Raw genomic sequence first — 20,084 nt, forward strand, 5'->3', positions numbered from 1 at the left:
AAAATCAACACACCCAATATTCCTATATTTCCTATGTCAGTTACAATTCTCAGCATCCAACCCTAAGCCAAAAATAATTCATCCTTGACTTCTTTTCACTCACCCATGCATAGCCTCTCTACTCAAGCACTAAACCCTGCTGATAAATAGCTCCTACTTTTTTTTTTTTTTTTTTTTTTGAGATAGAGCTGGGACCACAGGTGTGCGCCACCATGCCTCGCTCTGTTGCCAGGCTAGAGTGCAGTGGCACGATCTGGGCTCACTGCAATCTCTGCCTCCCAGGTTCAAGCGATTCTCCTGCCTCAGCCTCTCAAGTTGCTGGGACTACAGGTGCGCGCCACCACACCCAGCTAATTTTTGTATTTTTTGTAGAGATGGGGTTTCATCATGTTGGCCAGGATGGTCTCAATCTCTTGACCTCATGATCTGCCCACCTTGGCCTCCCAAAGTGCTGAGATTACAGGCGTGAGCCACTGTGCCCAGCCAAATATTTCTTTTTTTTTTCTTTTTATTATACTTTAAGTTTTAGGGTACATGTGCACAACATGCAGGTTTGTTACATATGTATACATGTGCCATGTTGGTTTGCTACACCCATTAACTCGTCATTTAACATTAGGTATATCTCCTAATGCTATCCCTCCCCCCTCCCCCCACCCCACAACAGGCCCCGGTGTGTGATGTTCCCCTTCCTGTGTCCATGTGTTCTCATTGTTCAATTCCCACCTATGAGTGAGAACATGTGGTTTGGTTTTTCGTCCTCAGCGATAGTTTGCTGAGAATGATGGTTTCCAGCTGGTTTCCAGCTTCATCCATGTCCCTACAAAGGACATGAACTCATCATTTTTTATGGCTGCATAGTATTCCATGGTGTATATGTGCCACATTTTCTTAACCCAGTCTATCGTTGTTGGACATTTGAGTTGGTTCCAAGTCTTTGCTATTGTGAATAGTGCCGCAACAAACATACGTGTGCATGTGTCTTTATAGCAGCATGATTTATAGTCCTTTGGGTATATACCCAGTAATGGGATGGCTGGGTCAAATGGTATTTCTAGTTCTAGATCCCTGAGGAATCGCCACACTGACTTCCACAATGGTTGAACTAGTCTACAGTCCCACCAACAGTGTAAAAGTGTTCCTATTTCTCCACATCCTCTCCAGCACCTGTTGTTTCCTGACTTTTTAATGATCGCCATCCTAACTGGTGTGAGATGGTATCTCATTGTGGTTTTGATTTGCATTTCTCTGATGGCCAGTGAAGAGAGCCTCCTGTATCTATCCCTAATACCACTGCTCTAGTTTAAGTACTCATCATCTCTACTGGTCCTTCTCCTAGTCTTCTCTCTTCTTACCCTCCCAATATCTACCCTCCACACTTTATTTACTTATTTATTTATTTAGAGACAGGGTCTCACTTGCCCAGACTGGAGTGCAGTGGCACAATCTCAGCTCACCACAACCTCTGCCTCACAGGCTCAAGCGATTCTCCTGCCTCAGCCTCCCAAGTAGCTGGGATTATAGGCATGTGCCACTACTGCTGGCTAATTTTTGTATTTTTAGTACAGACAGGGTTTCACCATGTTGGCCAAGCTGGTCTTGAACTCGTGACCTCAAATGATCCACATGCCTTGGCCTCCCAAAGTGCTGGGATTACAGGCATGAGCCATCATGCCTGGCCAACTCTCCACACTTTAATCAGAACTATCTAATTAAAACACTACATTGGGCTAGGCGCAGTTGCTCACATCTGTAATCCCAGCACTTTGGGAGGCCGAGACAGGCAGATCACGAGGTCAGGAGTTCAAGACCAGCCTGGCCAACATGGTGAAACCCTGTTTCTACTGAAAATACAAAAAGTAGCTGGGTGCGGTGGCAGGCACCTGTAATCCCAGTGACTCAGGAGGCTGAGGCAGAAGAATTGCTTGAACCCAGGAGGTGGAAGTTGCAGTGAGCCGAGATTGTGCCACTGCACTCCACCCTGGGTGACAAAGCAAGACTCCATCTCAGGGAAAACAAAACAAAACAAAAATCCACTACATTGGCCGGGAGTGGTGGCTCATGCCTGTAATCCCAGCACTTTGTGTGGCCAAGAGAGGTGGATCACTTGAGGTGAGGAGTTTGAGACCAGCCTGGCCAACATGGTGAAACCCCATGTCTACCTAAAAATACAAAAATTAGCCAGGCATGGTGGTGTATGCCTGTAATCCCAGCTACTCAGGAGGCTAAGGCAGGAGAATCACTTGAACCTGGGAGGCAAAGGTTGCAATTAGCTGAGATCACGCCACTGCACTCGAGCCTGGGAAACACAGTGAGACTCCGTCTCAAAAACAATACAAAAAACAACAAAAAACACTACATTGATCATCAATCTTAAAAGCCAAGCTCCATAGGGTAGCACACAAACTTCTCCAAGATCTGGTTCCTACCTACTTCCTTATTTTACAATGTTTCACCTGCTTAGAGTTTCCACTTCTGCCGTTATTTTGTACATCCATGCCTTGGATCTTACTGCGTCTTCAACTGTAAATGCCTTTCCTATTTTTCATTGCCCCGCTAAATTTTACTTATCCTCCAACACTTAACTCAGGAGTTGTCTCCTTCAGAAAGCTTTCTCTGAAGCCCTAGACCGTGTGAATGGCCAGATTCTGTGCTCCCCACTCTGTGCTTACCCTATCACTTGCTATAGTTTAATGTAATTTATCTATGTAATGGAATGTATCTGTATGCTCTTGAAAGTCAGGGACAGGTTCACTTTATGTACTTGCATTTTTTTTTTTTTTTTTTTTTTTAGCTCATCCAACATCATAGAATGTACTTGGTTTTTCTGTTTTGTTTTGTTTTTGTTTTTTTGAGATGCAGTCTTGCTCTGTTGCCGAGGTTGGAGCGCAGTGGCACAATCTTGGCTCATTGCAACCCCCGCCTCCCGAGTAGCTGGGATTACAGGCGTGCAGCATCATGCCCGGTTAATTATTTTCATATTTTTAGTAGAGATGTGGTCTTATCATGTTGCCCAGGCTGATCTTGAACTCCTGACCTCAAGTGATCCGCCAGCTTCGGCCTACTAGAGTGCTGGGATTACAGGCATGAGCCACTGTGCCAAGCTGTACTTGTATTTTTTATGGATGGATGGAAACATATACTGACCTACTAGGAATTCAGTAATGCTCTCAAATCAATTTCCATTTATTAATAACAGCTGCATCTGCCTATATTGGAAAATCAGCAGCACATTACATTGGAAATATTATTTATTCTGCCCACAGAATAGTTCATATGAGTTACAGATTTCACTGGAATAATTTCCTGGCTCCCAATGTAGTTCTTAGGATACTGTATACTTACTTTAAAAATTCTATTAAATTCACTGCTATTAAATGAGTTTAGCAGGAATGAACCAGATTCATTAACAATGCTATGATAAACACAAATAAATAAAACAGCATGGAACTAGAATTAATATTATTTCAATTACTAATCTCCACCCCCTATATAATAACCTAACAACCCATTTTAGAGATTCAGAAACTGAGGTGGCCATGCATGGTGGCTCACGCCTATAATCTCAGCACTTTGGGAGGCCGAGGCCAGTGGATCATGACATCAGGAGATCAAGACCATCCTGGCCAACATGGTGAAACCCCATCTGTACCAAAAATACAAAAATTAGCTGGGTGTGGTGGCACATGCCTGTAATCCCAGCTACTCGGGAGGCTGAGGCAAGAGAATTGCTTGAACTAGGAAGTCAAGGGTTACAGTGAGCCGAGATCGCGCCACTGCACTCCAGTCTGGCGACAGAGCGAGACTCCACTTCAAAAAAACAACAACAACAACAACAACAAAAAACTGGGGTTCAGAAAAGTTAACTGGTTCAGAATCAATTCACTGGTAGCTGGTGTCAGAACTGGGACTCCCTGATTATGAAGTCAAGTCTAAGTTTTGCCATTTACTTTTTTGGTAAACTTTGAAACACCACTTTATCTCCTGGCTTTTCCATTTCTTGGTCCATGGAACAATAACTTTGCAAGACTGCAGGGAAAATGAATTACTTAAAGTGTCCCTGCCCCCAGTGTGACCATCATTATTTTTTGCAGAACTTAAAAACACAGGTATATGAATAATGAGATCTATATTTTCATCTACCACCAAGAAGCTTAAAATCTGGTTGGGGCCGGGCGCTCTGGCTCATGCCTGTAATCCCAGCATTTTGGGAGGCTGAGGCAGGTGGATCACAAGGTCAGGAGTTCAAGACCAGCCTGATCCAACACAGTGAAACCCCGTCTCTACTAAAAATACAAAAATTAGCTGGGCGTGGTCATGCATGCCTGCAATCCCACTCAGGAGGCTGAGGCAGGAGAATCGCTTGAACCCAGGAGGCAGAGGTTGCAGGGAGCAGAGATCATGCCACTGCACTTCAGCCTGGGCGACAAAGCAAGACTCCACCTCAAAAAAAAAAAAAAAAAAAATCATGTTGGGGGAAATGGTCTATTACTGTAGTATTATCAATGCTGTATTTTCTTTTTTTTTGAGACGGAGTCTTTTCAAAGTTATTAATGTGCTTATGACACACTAAAAGCAGTATAATACTTTGATTTAAATTATTTAAGTAGCTATCTTTTTAAGCTGCCTTCACAGCAATTCACTGGAACAAAAAGAATGTTCAATTATTTTAATTATTTTCAAAAATTAGAGAAAGAATATATGTTCAGGTGCTTTCTTCCTTTTGAGTTTTCATTTGTTTACTTACTATAATTATTAAGATTGAACAGGCCTTTTGGTTGCCAGATTCACAAAGAACACTTAAGTGACTTACAGAAACAAAAAAGTATCAAGAATGTAAACTGTGTAATTCAGTCGTGTCTTAAGAAACAATGTTGAACCATAATAAAGGAGATCAGTGATTTCTAAAGACAATAGATACATAGTACGTAAACCAAAGAATAAGCATTTCACAGTCTTACACAAACTTAGTGTTTAAAAGGCATTAACTACCTTAATTAGATGAAATCTAGTGGATTTTGTTACTTTTTTAGATTATTTGCTTTTTATATAGGCAAAAGATTATGATAATCGTTTTTATGGTACTTTACAATGCCATTGGGGATATGTGAACAAATATCTTAACCAATTTTTCGTTAATGTGCCTTCCCTGCCCCCGAAGAGTGTAATCTCTTTCAATTTCTTTTTTTCTCTCAAGCTCTGCACGGAATTTTCCTCTCCTCTTCATCCTGATGGTGTAATACATGATCACGTACGTGTTCGTTGTCTTGTTTTCCTCTGGGTCACATGGGTACTTCTATTTCCTTCTCCTTTTTCATCTTTTCTCTCATTATGGTCTCTAACAAGATCCTCTCCAGGGTCTCTCTGATCTCTATGCTAATAGCAAAGCACTGGAATGATGAAAAGGAAGACAAAGAGAAAAAAAAAAGTCCCAAAAGCAGCTGGGAGCCCTTGGTTTTAACCATCTCTATGGAAACAATTCCACACAGATAGGTCTGGAAACAATTCTGTAGGGATCACTGGAGCAGTGGTGAGCCAGTCTCACCAAGCCTTATTTACAGGATTCAACTTGCAAATGGGAATCATTGACAAGACTTTTTTTCTTTTTTTTTAAGAAAAGTAGTAAAATAGGAAGCCAAATAAAATGTACATTTATGACTATGTAGCAGTTTTTTGTTTGTTTTTTTGTTTGTTTTGAGACGGAGTCTCATTCTGTCACCCAGGCTGGAGTGCAGTGGCACGATCTCAGCTCACCGCAACCTCTGCCCACCAGGTTCAAGCAATTCTTGTGCCTCAGCCTCCCAAGTAGCTGAGATTACAGGCATGTGCCACCAAGCCCAGCTAATTTTTATAGTTTTAGTAGAGACAGAGTTTCACTATGTTGCCCAGGATGGTCTCAAACTCCTGACCTTATGTGATCCACCTGCCTCGGCCTCCCAAAGTGCTGGGATTACAGGCGTGAGCCACCACACCTAGCCTATATAGTGTATTTTTTAACTCAAAACTTCCTACTGTAATAATAAAAAGGCAAAAGGAATGTGTAAACCAATTTCAAGTCCTTCCTGAGCATGCACATTGGCAGAGTGCCTGACCCAAAGAAATTATGGCAAGCAAGCAAGCAAGCAGTAGTTTGGTAGTGAAAAGTCAGTCATGTCATTAGAATGATTTTAAGATTGTGCCCCATAACCACACAAAATATGCAGAAGGAATGCCAAATTCAATCAGGCAGTAAAACAAATTGTTTGAATTCAAGCAAGGAGTGAAGGAGATTACAGAATTCCATCTACCAAATCAGGTTGAAAGACTGAAACAATAAAAGTAGCCATGTAACTTGAACCCAGGAGGACTAAGGGAAGAACTCCATCAGAATTGTGGGAGCTTAGAGTCTTATTAATACAGCAATTTTTTTTAAAAGGAGAGAGAAGGGTTGGGACTCACAGTGTCAGTGATAATGGGACTATAAAGTTTCAGGCCTGTTCAAAAAGTCTCCAGCCAATAAGCTAGTAACCACAGGTCTCCTGAAATGGTAACTCCAGTGTTAATTAGGTGACATAACCTCAATTTTCCAAAAATGATGTCTGTTTCCTTAAGTTATAGGTAAGTTATTTGTAACCTCACGAAGGTTCATAGTGTTTTAAGACCCTGGCCCTTGGGTAAAACCATATGGGCTCCAATTCTAGCTCTACCACTCAACTGTGTGACCTTGGGCAACTATTTTCACTTCTCTAGGACTTAGGCACTTCATCTATAAGTAAGCTACACGCTGTACTCCATTTGCTCTTTACAACCCTAAAAAATAAATATGAGCCATTGTTACTACAGCATCCTTGTTTGGTTTTCCACCTCTTGTAATGATGATAACACTGTCCTTTCTTCCTTCCAGAGTATTTTTAGGGAGCGGGCCATTGGGGGTATGTGAGCACCATGACTTAGGGAATTCTTACTGCCCCACACTCGTCTTAAGCAGGTTTGAGGATGAATTAAAGCCTTAAAATGTAAGTTTCCATTAAATGAAGGTAATGGAAACTTACCTGTCTCCATCCTACACACTGCAGATCTCAGGGGAGAAAAAACTATACATCCTCCTACGTTGCTAACACCTCTCAACCTACCCCCATCAGGCTTCTCAGTATCTGTACCATAAAGTTGAAAGTCTTTTGGCCGGACATTGAAGATTGTCTACAATCTGGCTTCATCCACATTTCTAACATTACTCCATCTTCCTGACACCCCACGTATGTTCCTACCTTTGTACTTGAACTTGCACTGATTTTTTTGGGGGGTGGGGGGAGGTGGGACGGAGTCTCGCTCTGTCGCCCAGGCTGGAGTGCAGTGGCGCGATCTCGGTTCAATGCAAGCTCTGCCTCCCGGGTCCACGCCATTCTCCTGCCTCAGCCTCCTGAGTAGCTGAGACTACAGGGGCCCGCCACCATGCCCGGCTTTTTTTTTTTTCTTTGTACTTTTAGTAGAGACAGGGTTTCACCCTGTTAGCCAGGATGAACTTGCACTGATCTCTTTACCAGGCTTCCTCTTAACCCTTTGCGCAGAAATTCGGGGTTTTTGTTTTTGAGACAAGAGTCTCGCTCGGTCTCCCAGACTGTAGTGCACTGGTGCAATCACAGCTCACTGCAGCCTCAACCTCCAGGGCACAAGCCATCCTTTTGCCCAGCCTCCTGAGTAGCTGGGACTACTCGGAAGTCCCATCTACTCCCGTGCGCTGCCATCACGCCCAGCTAATCTTTGTATTTTTTGTAGAGACAGCGCCTCACTATGTTTCCCAGGCTGGTGGTCCCCAACCCTTACGCTCAAGCCATCCTCCCCCTCGACCCCTCACAGGCGTAAGCCACCGCGGCCGGCCTTTTCTGGAACTTAAAAAAAAGGCCATAATGTGTCATTAGGAACCTTGGTGACATGATAGCAAAACCAAAATGTACTTATTAGGTGTCACTCGGAAGCGCAATTTTCAACAACGTAAAACTATAGAAAACAACCCAACGTTGGCCTCCACAGGCTAATCAGTCCCCGAGGCACTGACGGCGGGAGAGATGAAAACGCGAAGGCCAGAGGAGAAAAAGAGGAAGGATTTGCAGAGAGAACGGTAACGTGATGGACAGGAATACACCCAAGAAACCCGGATCCCGCGCGGCACACCGGGACGAAGCGCGCTGGGGGACGGCCAGCAGCTCCGGGCCAGGGGAAGGAGGCGTACACCCAGGCCGAGAGCCGAAATCGGCTCCGGTGGACGCTTTCATCTTCGCAGCCCAGAAACACTCCTATTTTTCACCGCACAATGCAAACATGGTGGACCAGAAAATCCGCCCCGCGTCTGCCGGCCGAACCACGTGGCGCCCTTTCCGCGCCGTCGATGCCTAGCCAGGGCGGGGCCATCACGGAATTTGTTCACGGTGGGGGCACATCACCGGAGAACTTCCCCAGAGCGGGACGGCACGGTTCCTTGTACACAGTGGCAGAACTGCCATTGCCATCGCCCCGAGGCGGCAGAATGGTACGCTCTGAAAACTGGATGGTTCTACCGTATGCAAGAAAGACGGTGCGCGCTGCAGCTCTTTAACTGGAACAGCCTCTGCTCTGTCTACCTCGCCCCCAACAGCTGCGCAGCCCACCACCGCGCAGGCGCGCTGCGTGCCGCCAGCGCCAGGCGAACCCGACTTTCCCGTCTCGCGAGAGTGGGGCCGGCCGCCTTCGCAGTTCTCGCTCCGCCCCCCACTTCTTGCTCGCACCCTCCCATCCCCCCAAGCCAGTAACTGTGCTGCGCAGCTCCCTAAGCGGTTGTCACCGCTGGAGACAGTTGGGAGAACCGTTGTGGCGAGCGCTACACGAGGCAAACGACTCCTCCCTTCTCTGAACTGGACCCCGCGAGCACCAGAGTCGGCGTAACTATCGCCTGACAGGGTATCTGAAGTAAAAGGGGGTAGGTTGGGCTGGTGGTTTCGAGAGCGGAGTCGGGAGAAGGACGAAAGGCCGGGAGGGGCTGGGTTGGGGGGTAGTGCGGTGGTCGCCGCTCGGAGGCCGCCGCTCCAAAGCGGCGGGGCTGCGCCTCCCCGACCATCTCCCACTTCAGGGAGAGCGGCCTGCCGATGGGAGGACTTGCTCAGGTGGAATTCAGTGGACGACGCCGAGGCCCGAAGTAGGGGACATCCAGCATTTCCCCCTTTCCCTGCTGGCTTGGCCTCCGCCATTTTGGGTACAGTGGCGCGGCCACCTCGGCTTCCCGCCCTTCCCCGCTCTTTTTACTTTTTGTTCCCCAGCTTCCGAAAACTGATCTAGAAGGCCAGGGGAGGGGGTGGTCAAGCTCCCTGGAAGGGATGAGGGTGGGTAGTGAAGCGAGGAGGGAAAGGCCGGGCAGTTGGGTGGAGGCAGGATCGGGGTTGCCGGGCGCGCTCCCGATGGAAATGGCGCCGGATGGGCCTGGCCTCCCACCGCGGCCTCCCTTCCTCCGCAGTCTCGGCAGGGCTACCTGGGCTGACGGGACTGCGAGTGACTTCTGACGCAGATTCCCAAGATGAGAGAGGCTGGAGCTGGGGGAGGAAAGCCAATGGCGACGAAGGTTCTCAACTCCCAAATCCAGGACAAAGGAGGCAGACGGTCTCTTTTGTAATTCTGCCGCCCGGTGGCGAAGGGTTTTAAGCCAGGCTTGGCTGCTGGCGGGGGGGGAAGGGGCGTACTCTCCCTAGCTCTCTGGTCTCTAGGGCAGCTAGATAAACGGAAAGTCTCCTGGGAGGAATAAAGGACGCTTAGCCGGCCCTTATATTCCAGATTTGGAACTTCGAAAAGAGTACGTACTGATTTTCCAAAGGGTTTTTTTTTTTTTCCATGTTTAAACGTTAATAAGGACTTTGTAAGCAGAAAAGTGGGTGATTTATCAAATAGGAATGTGAAATGGGCATGTTTCAAGTAGGTCGTCTGGGCCCAGAACTATGATTGTTGCTTTCTGAACTTTGGGGGTGGGGGTGGGGGTGGGTGATGTAGCAATTGTTTTGCGTAGTTTGGCGTATATATGTTAGAATTTGTTTTTAAGTTTTACTTTTGGGAAACAGTTAAAACAACCCAGTGATGGTAGATGTGTGTGTGTATTGAAATTGAGTTCCTTTCGATATTAAATCTTCCAGGAGTTGTATTTTGTGCAGGTTTTTTTTCGATGGCATTAAGGCTCTAGAAGTAAAATACTTCAAAACACGGTTATGGCTTATTTTGGTAGCTAGGCATGTTTTTTCTATAGTGTAGGAGTATGGTACACTGTAATCGTATTTTAAACAAGGGAATAAGCCTACTAAACAAAAACAAATTGTAAACCCAGTCACGTGGTGGTGGTGTGATTCGGATGAGGGTCCTGAGAACTGGATCCGCAATTTTCACTGAAGACACAGTACAGAAGGGACGAGAAAGGCCTGAGAGTAAGAATTTCTGATAATTCATGTAAAACTTTATAAGAATATTGTTACCTACTTTTCCAGCTCTAAAAAAAACTTACTATTGTTGAAAATGTTCAGTGATGCTTTGTCAAGATTGCCAAGGAAAAGTTTACGAAAATCTTAACCTTGAAACAGTAGGTTTGAGTGACCCTTTGAAGAGATAGTCTAGACTGTCCCGTAAAGTTATATATGATAAATAGCTTTACTAATTGGATTGGACTACACACCTTATTTCTGTCCTCTTTTTCATTTGTGCCGTTATCTGGAAATCCATCTAATTGCCTTTTTAAAATAATGTTATCTTTGATTTCCTTGTTTTGATAAACAACTGACTGAACTGCAGTAGATAAAAACCTGGTTCTAGTAAACTGACATTTTAGAGACCTTACCTCCTTAAGCTATTTAGGGGTATGTCTAGTTTTTTGTTTCTGTAAAGAGCAAGCCCATTGGGAAGGAATGATGTAAATTTTCTGTTAAACTTAAATCATCAGCACGTTTTCAAAAAAATAAAATTCATTCTCATTTCTTGACCACTGGGCTACCATTTAGAAAGTTATTTATTGATGCGTAAAATCCTTTATGTATTACTTCAGAAGATAGGCTACGCCTCCGTGTTAAGAGGATTCTCTATTTAATTTGTTCTCTAGTGGATTTTTTTTCTTTAACGACTTTGGTATATAATTCACATACCATAAACTTCACCAATTTTAAATGTACAGTTTAGTGGATTTTAGTACATTCACAGCGTTGTGTGACCGTCACTACAATTTAATTTTAGAACATTTTTGTCACTCCAAAAAAGTTACCCATACCCTTTACTGGTCATTCCCATTGCTGGCATCCTCCCTCCCCTCAAGCCTCAGACAATCATGAATACAAATGGAATCATAGAATACGTAGTATTTTGTGACTGGCTTGTTTCACTTGGTGTAATGTTTAGAAAATTATAAAGTCTCATAAAACTGACCGAAGCTATCTTCATATTTTAACTGTGGTATCTTTTATTGATACTAGCACCTAGAATTCTTAAAGCAGAGTAGTGATTAGCCATGACATTGTTGCAAAGAAAGGTTGAGGTGGATTATCCTGAATAATTAGTAAACTGTTTTAAGTAGTTTTTGACAGCTTTATTAGAGCAGATTGCTTCTTCCTGTGCCCTTAGAGTTTTTCTTGTTTTTGTTTTGTAGGTAGAATTTTTAGTTTTGAAGGGGTTGGTAGAGTAAGGCTGTTTTTATTGTATGTGCTTTGCATACATGGTCACCCTGTAAAATAGATTAAGTGTTCCGATTTTGGTTGGGTTTTCTGCAATTAAAAATTGTGTTAACAGTTTAGTGTTTCTTACAGATAACACTGATAACACTTTTTTGTTTTCATTGGGTCTTATTGGTACAGACTGATCCAAAAATCCAATTGTCTTGCTGGTATTCTTGTGAATTGCTAAGATTTAGGGGTAAATTAATTTTTCTTTTTCTTTTTTTTTTTTTTTTTTTTAAAGCATTTGCTCCTTAAACGCAAATCGTACCACTAAGATCCTCTCACAACAGATTAAGGTCGAATTTGCAGAGTTCTTCCATTTTTCATGAAGCAGTGAGGGTAGATCTGTACCACTTTTTCCGTTCTGTGTAAATCATCCTTTATGGGAAACACTTATTTTTTAGGTTGGTGCTATTAAAAAAGTAAAACGATAGGCATTTTCAAAACATCTCTGAACTTTTTTTTTTTCCGAACTGGGTTGGGGCCGCCTCCTCTCAGAGCTACTCTTTAGAATAGTATTAAACTTTTAAAAGCCTTTGCTGGCTTTGGGAAATAAAATTTTTAACAATTCTCAGTTTTTTTCAAGGCTTGAATTGTTTTCTGTCCTTTAAGGTTCACATATTTTGTGTATGGTATAGCTCGTTGGCTTTTGCAGGGCCCCTTAAAATCCAGTAACAATTGCCATCAGTAAATGCTTACCCTGAGGCAGACCAAGCACTTGAATAGTCCAGTGAAGTATAGGGTACAACTGCTATAGTTTACAACTGAAGAGGCTCAGGTTAAGTGGTTCAGGTAGCCAGTGAATGGCAGAATAGGGATTCAGACCCAGAACATTCATACTGTTTATTTGTGTGCATAACAACTAGTTGTAAGGTCAGTTAAAAATTTGTATTCCCATTTTGGTTTTCTATGTCTAGAGTGGCACCTAGGGCTGAAGGTGATTGACACTAGAGGTACTTTTAACCACTTCCAGAGAATTTCTACATTAGCTTATTTTAAGTGCATGAATTCTAGGAAAAAAAATTTTACCCTTTGCAGATGCCACCCCTAAGAGTTGCACCAACAAATAGATGACATGAAATTAAGCGTTAGTGAATGCTGTTGATACGAAATACGATCTTCAAACATAAAGGAATCAAATGAACAAACTGTTTTGTTTACAGGGGAGGAGGTGGTGAGGGAAAGGTTTGAAATACTCAGGTGAGTCGGATTCCTACAGCTGCATAGTGAGATTTGTAAGGTTCTGGTAAGTTTCTGCAGCTGAAGGACTTCTGCATTCACCTCTTTTGTAAATATTATGGAATTTTAAAAGGAAGGATGGTTGCCTCTGGAGAAGGGAACTGGGAACTGAGGTCATTTTGGAGGGGAAGGGGGGCTTCTAGATGTACCTTTTATGCTTTATTAAAAAGTATATTACCTGTTTTTTAAAGTTTGTGTTTAAATCTATTTGATTAAAAAGTTGAGTAAACTGGTTTCTAAACACTGTCTCCAGTGGCTTCAAAAACACAGGTACTGTTGGAAGGCATTCACTTTTGAGTGGCCTTTGACCTCAGTTTTAATCTAATTCAGTCATTTTATAATCTTGCTCTTGGTGAGTTTAAACTAGATTTGGCTAAAATAGAGGTGGGAGTGTTGGCCCTTCAAAGACAGTTTGATGTGTTCAAAATTGTAGTGCATTTAAAAGGGTTAGACTTCTGTGATATTTTTCCAACATCAATCAGTACTCATTGCATTTTTTTACTTAGGCTCTTGATGTTAGTGGATACTGGTATTATATGCAACTTCTGAATAAGTTTTAAAGAATTCGAATAATCAGTTGAATAAAAACCTGAAAAGTGGTGAATGAAAATTTGAGAGATAAGGAAAGGCTAGAGTTGGCATTCAGAGGACACAAATAGTTTGAAGACTCTGGTAGTAGAATTATGCCAGTTTTCTTAAAATTAGGCAATATATACTATTGATACTAAGAAATTCAGTACTTTTCCGTAGGAGGAGGGGTCAGGTCTCATTGCCTTTTCCCTACCCCAAAATATGAAAGGTGGTCTACAATTTTGTCGTGGCATTGTCACAGGAGTTGGCCCCATGTTACATTTCCTCTTGTGGCACCTCTGAGAGGTGTTTCTTCATTACCTCTTGACAAGAGTATATTTTGATTGACTGCTCTATGTGCTTGTTTATTTTTTATAGCATTTAAATCAAACGGTATTGAGATGGATTGGGTTATGAAACATAATGGTCCAAATGACGCTAGTGATGGGACAGTACGACTTCGTGGACTACCATTTGGTTGCAGCAAAGAGGAAATAGTTCAGTTCTTTCAAGGTACCTCTAGTATTAGTCAAAGTTTAGTAGTATTGTAATTTTATATTTGTATTGTTTTACTGTTTTTAATTTGTAAAACCCATTTGATTTTGGAACTTTTAAGTTTAACTATGATAGTCTTGGTTAATGTATTAAAATAATGTGCTCCAGTTAATATTCAATACAGAATGTGTAGAATATGTAAAACCTAATTAATGTGCAGTAACATATTTGAGAATTGTGATGAAATGAACCGTGAATTAGTATATGGAGCATATATTTGATTTGTAGCCTTTTTTTCATGTAATATAGGTGGGCTTTTAGAGTGTGTGTAATTACACAGTGTTTTTACACTGGTCGCAAAAAATTTATTTAATCCAGTAATATTTGAAAAAATCTTTCATTTGTATTATGGGGTGATGGGAAACTAAGCTTTTTTGTTTTGTTTTGTTTAGACTTGTTTTAAATATTTGATTCAGATGGGAATGTTTCAGCCTTTAACACTGTTCCCCTTGATGGGGTTATTTGTCCTTGGGTTAAAGGGTTGGAAATCGTGCCAAATGGGATAACATTGACGATGGACTACCAGGGGAGAAGCACAGGGGAGGCCTTCGTGCAGTTTGCTTCAAAGGAGATAGCAGAAAATGCTCTGGGGAAACACAAGGAAAGAATAGGGCACAGGTGGGGATGGAGAGTTTGGGATGGTGTTAAATTTTTATTTTTGGGGGTTGTGGGTCACTATTGCTTAAATGGGGGGGTAGCCATAACATTTTTCTGGGGTAGTTTAAAAGAATTGATAATTATCTAAATTTAACTTGGAAACTACAGATTTGGGTGGGGAATTAATGCTAATAGTTAAATTAAAATTAGATTGTTTCCATTTCTCTGTAGGATGTTGTTGATAAATGCTTTTGTATAATCACCTATTTCCTTTAAAACACCTATTATGTACTAAAAGAGACAGTAAAAATATATTTATACTTTATGAATTGTTTTCCGTGACTAATTTCTTTATAAAACTTAAATATTAAGTTTGTAGGTTTAAACTGTTAACTTACGGTGTACTTAGGCAATTTAAATTGGGTTATGTATCTAGATATAGAAAAACTTACTGCATTTTGCCCAGTATCTAATTTACACTAATACATTTATGCTGAAACCTGTACCTTAAAACATTTTTAAATAGGTATATTGAGATCTTCAGAAGTAGCAGGAGTGAAATCAAAGGATTTTATGATCCACCAAGAAGATTGCTGGGACAGCGACCGGGACCATATGATAGACCAATAGGAGGAAGAGGGGGTTATTATGGAGCTGGGCGTGGAAGTATGTATGACAGAATGCGACGAGGAGGTGATGGATATGATGGTGGTATGTGTATCTAATGAACAAAGGTTCTGTTGTCATTTTCTTAATGTTCCTGACACTTTGTCAAGAAATACAGAAATGGCAGTAATTTCAGTACCTATTAGGTTTTAAAACCTGTTCATGAAAATATGGATTCCCATGGCTAGCCGTGGGACTTGATTGATGCACATATTGGCACCTAGAAAACTTACACAGAAATTAAAATTAAGATGTTGGCATATTTTGACCTTTTTTTGCCTAAGGATGAAATTTAATTTACATGTCTGAACTTAATTAACCTTTTGAGATTTTAAATTTCCATCACATGTTGACTGCTTTTTTCATAGGTTTTAAGTTGGGAATTGCAAACTTGCAATCAAGTTACATAGACTGTTACCACAAAATGTTTTTGTAAACTAAATTATAAAATTTATCTCTGGAAAGTGTGTAGTGATGTATTTCTCTTTAAATTACACAGGTTATGGAGGTTTTGATGACTATGGTGGCTATAATAATTACGGCTATGGGAATGATGGCTTTGATGACAGAATGAGAGATGGAAGAGGTAAAATAAATATTAAAGACATTTTTATTCATAGGTAAATTTTAGTATTTGCTTTGCAGGCTCTTAGTGGTAATATAGGAAACTTGTATAAAGTTAATTCAGACAAATGTCAGTGCATTCCTATATAGAGCTTTATACCTTGTATAGTATGTATGTATACTTCCCTACTTGTATCTGTGATAGTTTATAATCTTGGCAAATTGTGTTTTCCAGGTATGGGAGGACATGGCTATGGTGGAGCTGGTGATGCCAGTTCAGGTTTTCATGGTGGTCATTTTGTACATATGAGAGGGTTGCCTTTTCGTGCAACTGAAAATGACATTGCTAATGTGAGTAATTTTTAATAACTGTTAGTGGTTTTATACTTATCCTGGTGTCTAAATCTTTAAGCATTCTTAATGTTCTCATAGCTTAATACCAGAATCTCTTGAATAGAAAAATAGATCTACCTTTAATTCTTTTTTTGAGATGGAGTCTTGCTCTGTCCCCCAGGCTGGAGTGCAGTGGGGTGATCTCTGCTCACTGCAAGCTCTGCCCCCCCCGGGTTCACGCCATTCTCCTGCCTCAGCCTCCTGAGTAGCTGGAACAATAGGAGCCCGCCACCACACCCGGCTAATTATATCTACCTTTAATTCTAATCACTGATGGATATTTTTGTATCCATTGTGTGTTAACGTACATAGGATTCAAGCAAGTAAAAAGCTACATTCGTGAAGTCCGGTTAAGAGTATAATGAAAGACTGATCAGCATAGAATGGTGATGACTATACCATTTTGTGCTGGTGTCTTTTGTTGTACTGTTTTTTGTTTTGTTTTTTGGGTTTTTTGTTTTGTTTTCTTTTTTGAGACAGTCTTGCTCTGTCGCCCAGGCTAGAGTGCAGTGGCGCGATCTCGGCTCACTGCAACCTCCACCTCCCGGGTTCAAGTTATTCTTCTGCCTCAGCCTCCTGAGTAGCTGGGATTACAGGCGCACACACCATGGCACCCGGCTAACTTTTTGTATTTTTAGTAGAGATGGGGTTTCACCATGTTGATCAGGCTGGTCCTGACCTCGTGATCCGCCTGTCCCAGCCTCCCAAAGTGCTGGGATTAGAGGCGTGAGCCACCGCGCCTGGCCTGTATTAGGGTTTGAAAGAGTGAATATATAAATATTAGTGATTTGGTTTGGCCTTCTAGGCTAGATAGTGATTAGAAACTGAGGAGTTGAAAATAACAGGAATGGATGCTGCTGTGTTGTCACTGATGTGAAACTGGTTAGTTTCAGATTTGTTAGGAGGTCAGCAAACTTTAGTCCATGGGCTAAATCTGGTCACACCATTCCTCTACCTGTTGAGTAGTTACATTAGAGACCCAATGGCCATTCAAGCCAAAAGTACTGACTCTCTGGCTTTAAAAGCAATGGTGTACTCTAGATCTTACTGGGAATCAACTGGTCTGAGTTCCAAGTGCTTTTAATGATAGTTTAAAACCTGGCTAACTTGTGATTAGAACCAAATGATACCTTTTGGGGAACAATTTCATGTAGTTTTAAATAGTTGCTTTATTCAAACCACATGGTTCCAAATCATGATATCCCGTTTCTCTCTCTCTCTCTCTGTTTTTTTTTTTTTTTTTTTTTTTTTTTTTTTTTTTTTTTTTTTTTTTTTTTTTTTGACGGAGTCTCCCACTCTGTCTCTCTCAGGCTGGAGTGCAGTGGCGTGATCTTGGCTTACTGCAGCCTCCACCTCCTGCGTTCAAGCGATTCTCTGTCTCAGCCTTCTGAGTAGCTGGGATTACAGGCGTGAGCCACTGCGCCCTGCCTATCTGCTTATTTTAAAAGCAGTAAATTCTTTACATTATCTCTAAGTGTATACTCTTACATTCACAGATACTCTTACATTCACAGAACCTCTGTAGTTGACTTAAGTTTTTAGTCTGGCAGGGCAGTGGAAGGGTTTGTTTTAATTGGTGAGGAAAAATCAAGGTATGTGGTTTTACTTTTAATATTCTCAATAGAAAAGTAAGTAAGTGTTTCCTTTTATTTAGTTCTTTTCACCACTAAATCCAATACGAGTTCATATTGATATTGGAGCTGATGGCAGAGCCACAGGAGAAGCAGATGTAGAGTTTGTGACACATGAAGATGCAGTAGCTGCCATGTCTAAAGATAAAAATAACATGCGTAAGTGGTGTCTTTGGCACGCTATCTTATTTCCTAAACGTGAATTTATAAAGTAAGAGGCTCTAAGATCTGTAGGTAACGCTTGGCAGTTGTTGGGATTTAAAACCATTTGACCTCTATAATGGCTTTCTGTGGGCTTTGTATATCGCTGTACTAGTAATTAATAAGCATACTTTGTTTAATATTACTTAATTGATCTTTTTTACAAAGCTTGTATTGATGAATTTGATCCATCATTCCTTTCTCCCGTTACTCTTTTTTTTTTTCTTAAAGAACATCGATATATTGAACTCTTCTTGAATTCTACTCCTGGAGGTGGCTCTGGCATGGGAGGTTCTGGAATGGGAGGCTACGGAAGAGATGGAATGGGTATGTAAAGTTTTTAAAATATGCAGGGTTAGCTGCTTATCAATGAGTCTCAATTTTTTTCTTTTTTTTTTTTTTTTAAAGATAATCAGGGAGGCTATGGATCAGTTGGAAGAATGGGAATGGGGAACAATTACAGTGGAGGATATGGTACTCCTGATGGTTTGGGTGGTTATGGTAAGTATCTCTAGTTCAGTTTTTGTTAGTCCCCATACGTAGTGTAAACTTTAAAGTGCAGGTATTTTATTATTTCATGCACAGATATCTCCTGCTGAGTGATTCTTAATATCTTTTTCTTAAGGCCGTGGTGGTGGAGGCAGTGGAGGTTACTATGGGCAAGGCGGCATGAGTGGAGGTGGATGGCGTGGGATGTACTGAAAGCAAAAACACCAACATACAAGTCTTGACAACAGCATCTGGTCTACTAGACTTTCTTACAGATTTAATTTCTTTTGTATTTTAAGAACTTTATAATGACTGAAGGAATGTGTTTTCAAAATATTATTTGGTAAAGCAACAGATTGTGATGGGAAAATCTGTTTTCTGTAGGTTTATTTGTTGCATACTTTGACTTAAAAATAAATTTTTATATTCAAACCACTGATGTTGATACTTTTTATATACTAGTTACTCCTAAAGATGTGCTGCCTTCATAAGATTTGGGTTGATGTATTTTACTATTAGTTCTACAAGAAGTAGTGTGGTGTAATTTTAGAGGATAATGGTTCATCTCTGCGTAAACTGCAAGTCTTAAGCAGACATCTGGAATAGAGCTTGACAAATAGTGTAACTTTTTTCTTTAGTTCCTCCTGGACAACACTGTAAATATAAAGCCTAAAGATGAAGTGGCTTCAGGAGTATAAATTCAGCTAATTATTTCTATATTATTATTTTTCAAATGTCATTTATCAAGCATAGCTCTGAAACATTGATGATCTAAGAGGTATTGATTTCTGAATATTCATAATTGTGTTACCTGGGTATGAGAGTGTTGGAAGTTGAATTCTAGCCCTAGATTTTGGAGTAAAATCCCTTGAGCACTTGACCGAAATACCAAAAATGTCTCCAAAAAATCGATAGTTGCAGGTTATCGCAAGATGTCTTTAGACTAGGGTTAAGGTTCTCAGTGACACAAGAATTCAGTATTAAAGTACATAGGTATTTACTATGGAGTATAATTCTCACAATTGCATTTTCAGTTTTCTGCCCAATAGAGCATATGGTTTTTAAATAACTGTATAAATGATGACTTTAAAAAAATGTAAACAACAAGTCCATGTCATAGTCAATTAAAACAATCCTGCAGTTGGGTTTTGTATCTGATATCTGCTTGGAGTTTTAGTTTGAAGAATCTATATGTAGCAAGGAAAAGGTGCTTTTTAATTTTAATCCCTTTGATCAATATGGCTTTTTTCCAAATTGGCTAATGGATCAAAATGAAACCTGTTGATGTGAATTCAGTTATTGAACTTGTTACTTGTTTTTGCCAGAAATGTTATTAATAAATGTCAATGTGGGAGATAATGGTATGGCGTCTGTCCTAGAATGCTTTGTGTCAGTTACTAATTCTAAAATCAAATTGGTAGAAGGTACTACATACGATGTCTATGATTTAGGAGAGGGAGCCAGGGCAGCCTATATATGTGGAGCCTCTTGA

At 41.1% G+C, this 20,084-nt stretch overlaps 2 protein-coding genes across 12 annotated transcripts in view; one reads left to right on the forward strand and one right to left on the reverse strand.

Annotated features, from left to right (window-relative positions):
- The window catches only part of PBLD (phenazine biosynthesis like protein domain containing), a 53,639-nt gene extending 43,993 nt beyond the window's left edge, over positions 1-9,646 (reverse strand). For 2 of the 9 annotated variants that reach the window (XR_010120290.1, XR_008657081.2), the window contains exon 1: positions 9,479-9,644. The gene's annotated coding sequence lies outside the window, so the exon portion shown is untranslated. Of the gene's footprint in view, positions 1-7,247; positions 7,462-8,534; positions 8,680-9,478 lie in introns of those variants that run through there. The other 7 variants (XM_055274506.2, XM_055274507.2, XM_063637196.1 and 4 more) reach the window with 6 other exon arrangements.
- Positions 8,789-19,951, forward strand: HNRNPH3 (heterogeneous nuclear ribonucleoprotein H3). Of its 3 annotated transcripts, none has more exons than XM_063637190.1 (10): positions 8,789-8,932; positions 13,875-14,009; positions 14,531-14,669; positions 15,175-15,359; positions 15,814-15,900; positions 16,114-16,229; positions 17,926-18,061; positions 18,335-18,430; positions 18,512-18,604; positions 18,729-19,951. In XM_063637190.1, the coding sequence occupies exons 2-10, from the start codon at positions 13,898-13,900 to the stop codon at positions 18,803-18,805; spliced, it is 1,041 nt and encodes a 346-aa protein (XP_063493260.1). In that variant the 5' UTR covers positions 8,789-8,932; positions 13,875-13,897; the 3' UTR covers positions 18,806-19,951. The 3 variants fall into 3 exon arrangements, with proteins under 3 accessions (XP_063493260.1, XP_063493261.1, XP_055130474.1); XM_063637191.1 differs by having other exon boundaries at positions 15,175-15,314; XM_055274499.2 differs by lacking the exons at positions 8,789-8,932; positions 14,531-14,669 and having other exon boundaries at positions 13,874-14,009.
- Positions 19,952-20,084: the final 133 nt, after the last annotated feature.

This window comes from Symphalangus syndactylus, chromosome 4 (assembly GCF_028878055.3).
Source record: "Symphalangus syndactylus isolate Jambi chromosome 4, NHGRI_mSymSyn1-v2.1_pri, whole genome shotgun sequence".
Classification (NCBI taxonomy): Eukaryota; Metazoa; Chordata; class Mammalia; order Primates; family Hylobatidae; genus Symphalangus; species Symphalangus syndactylus.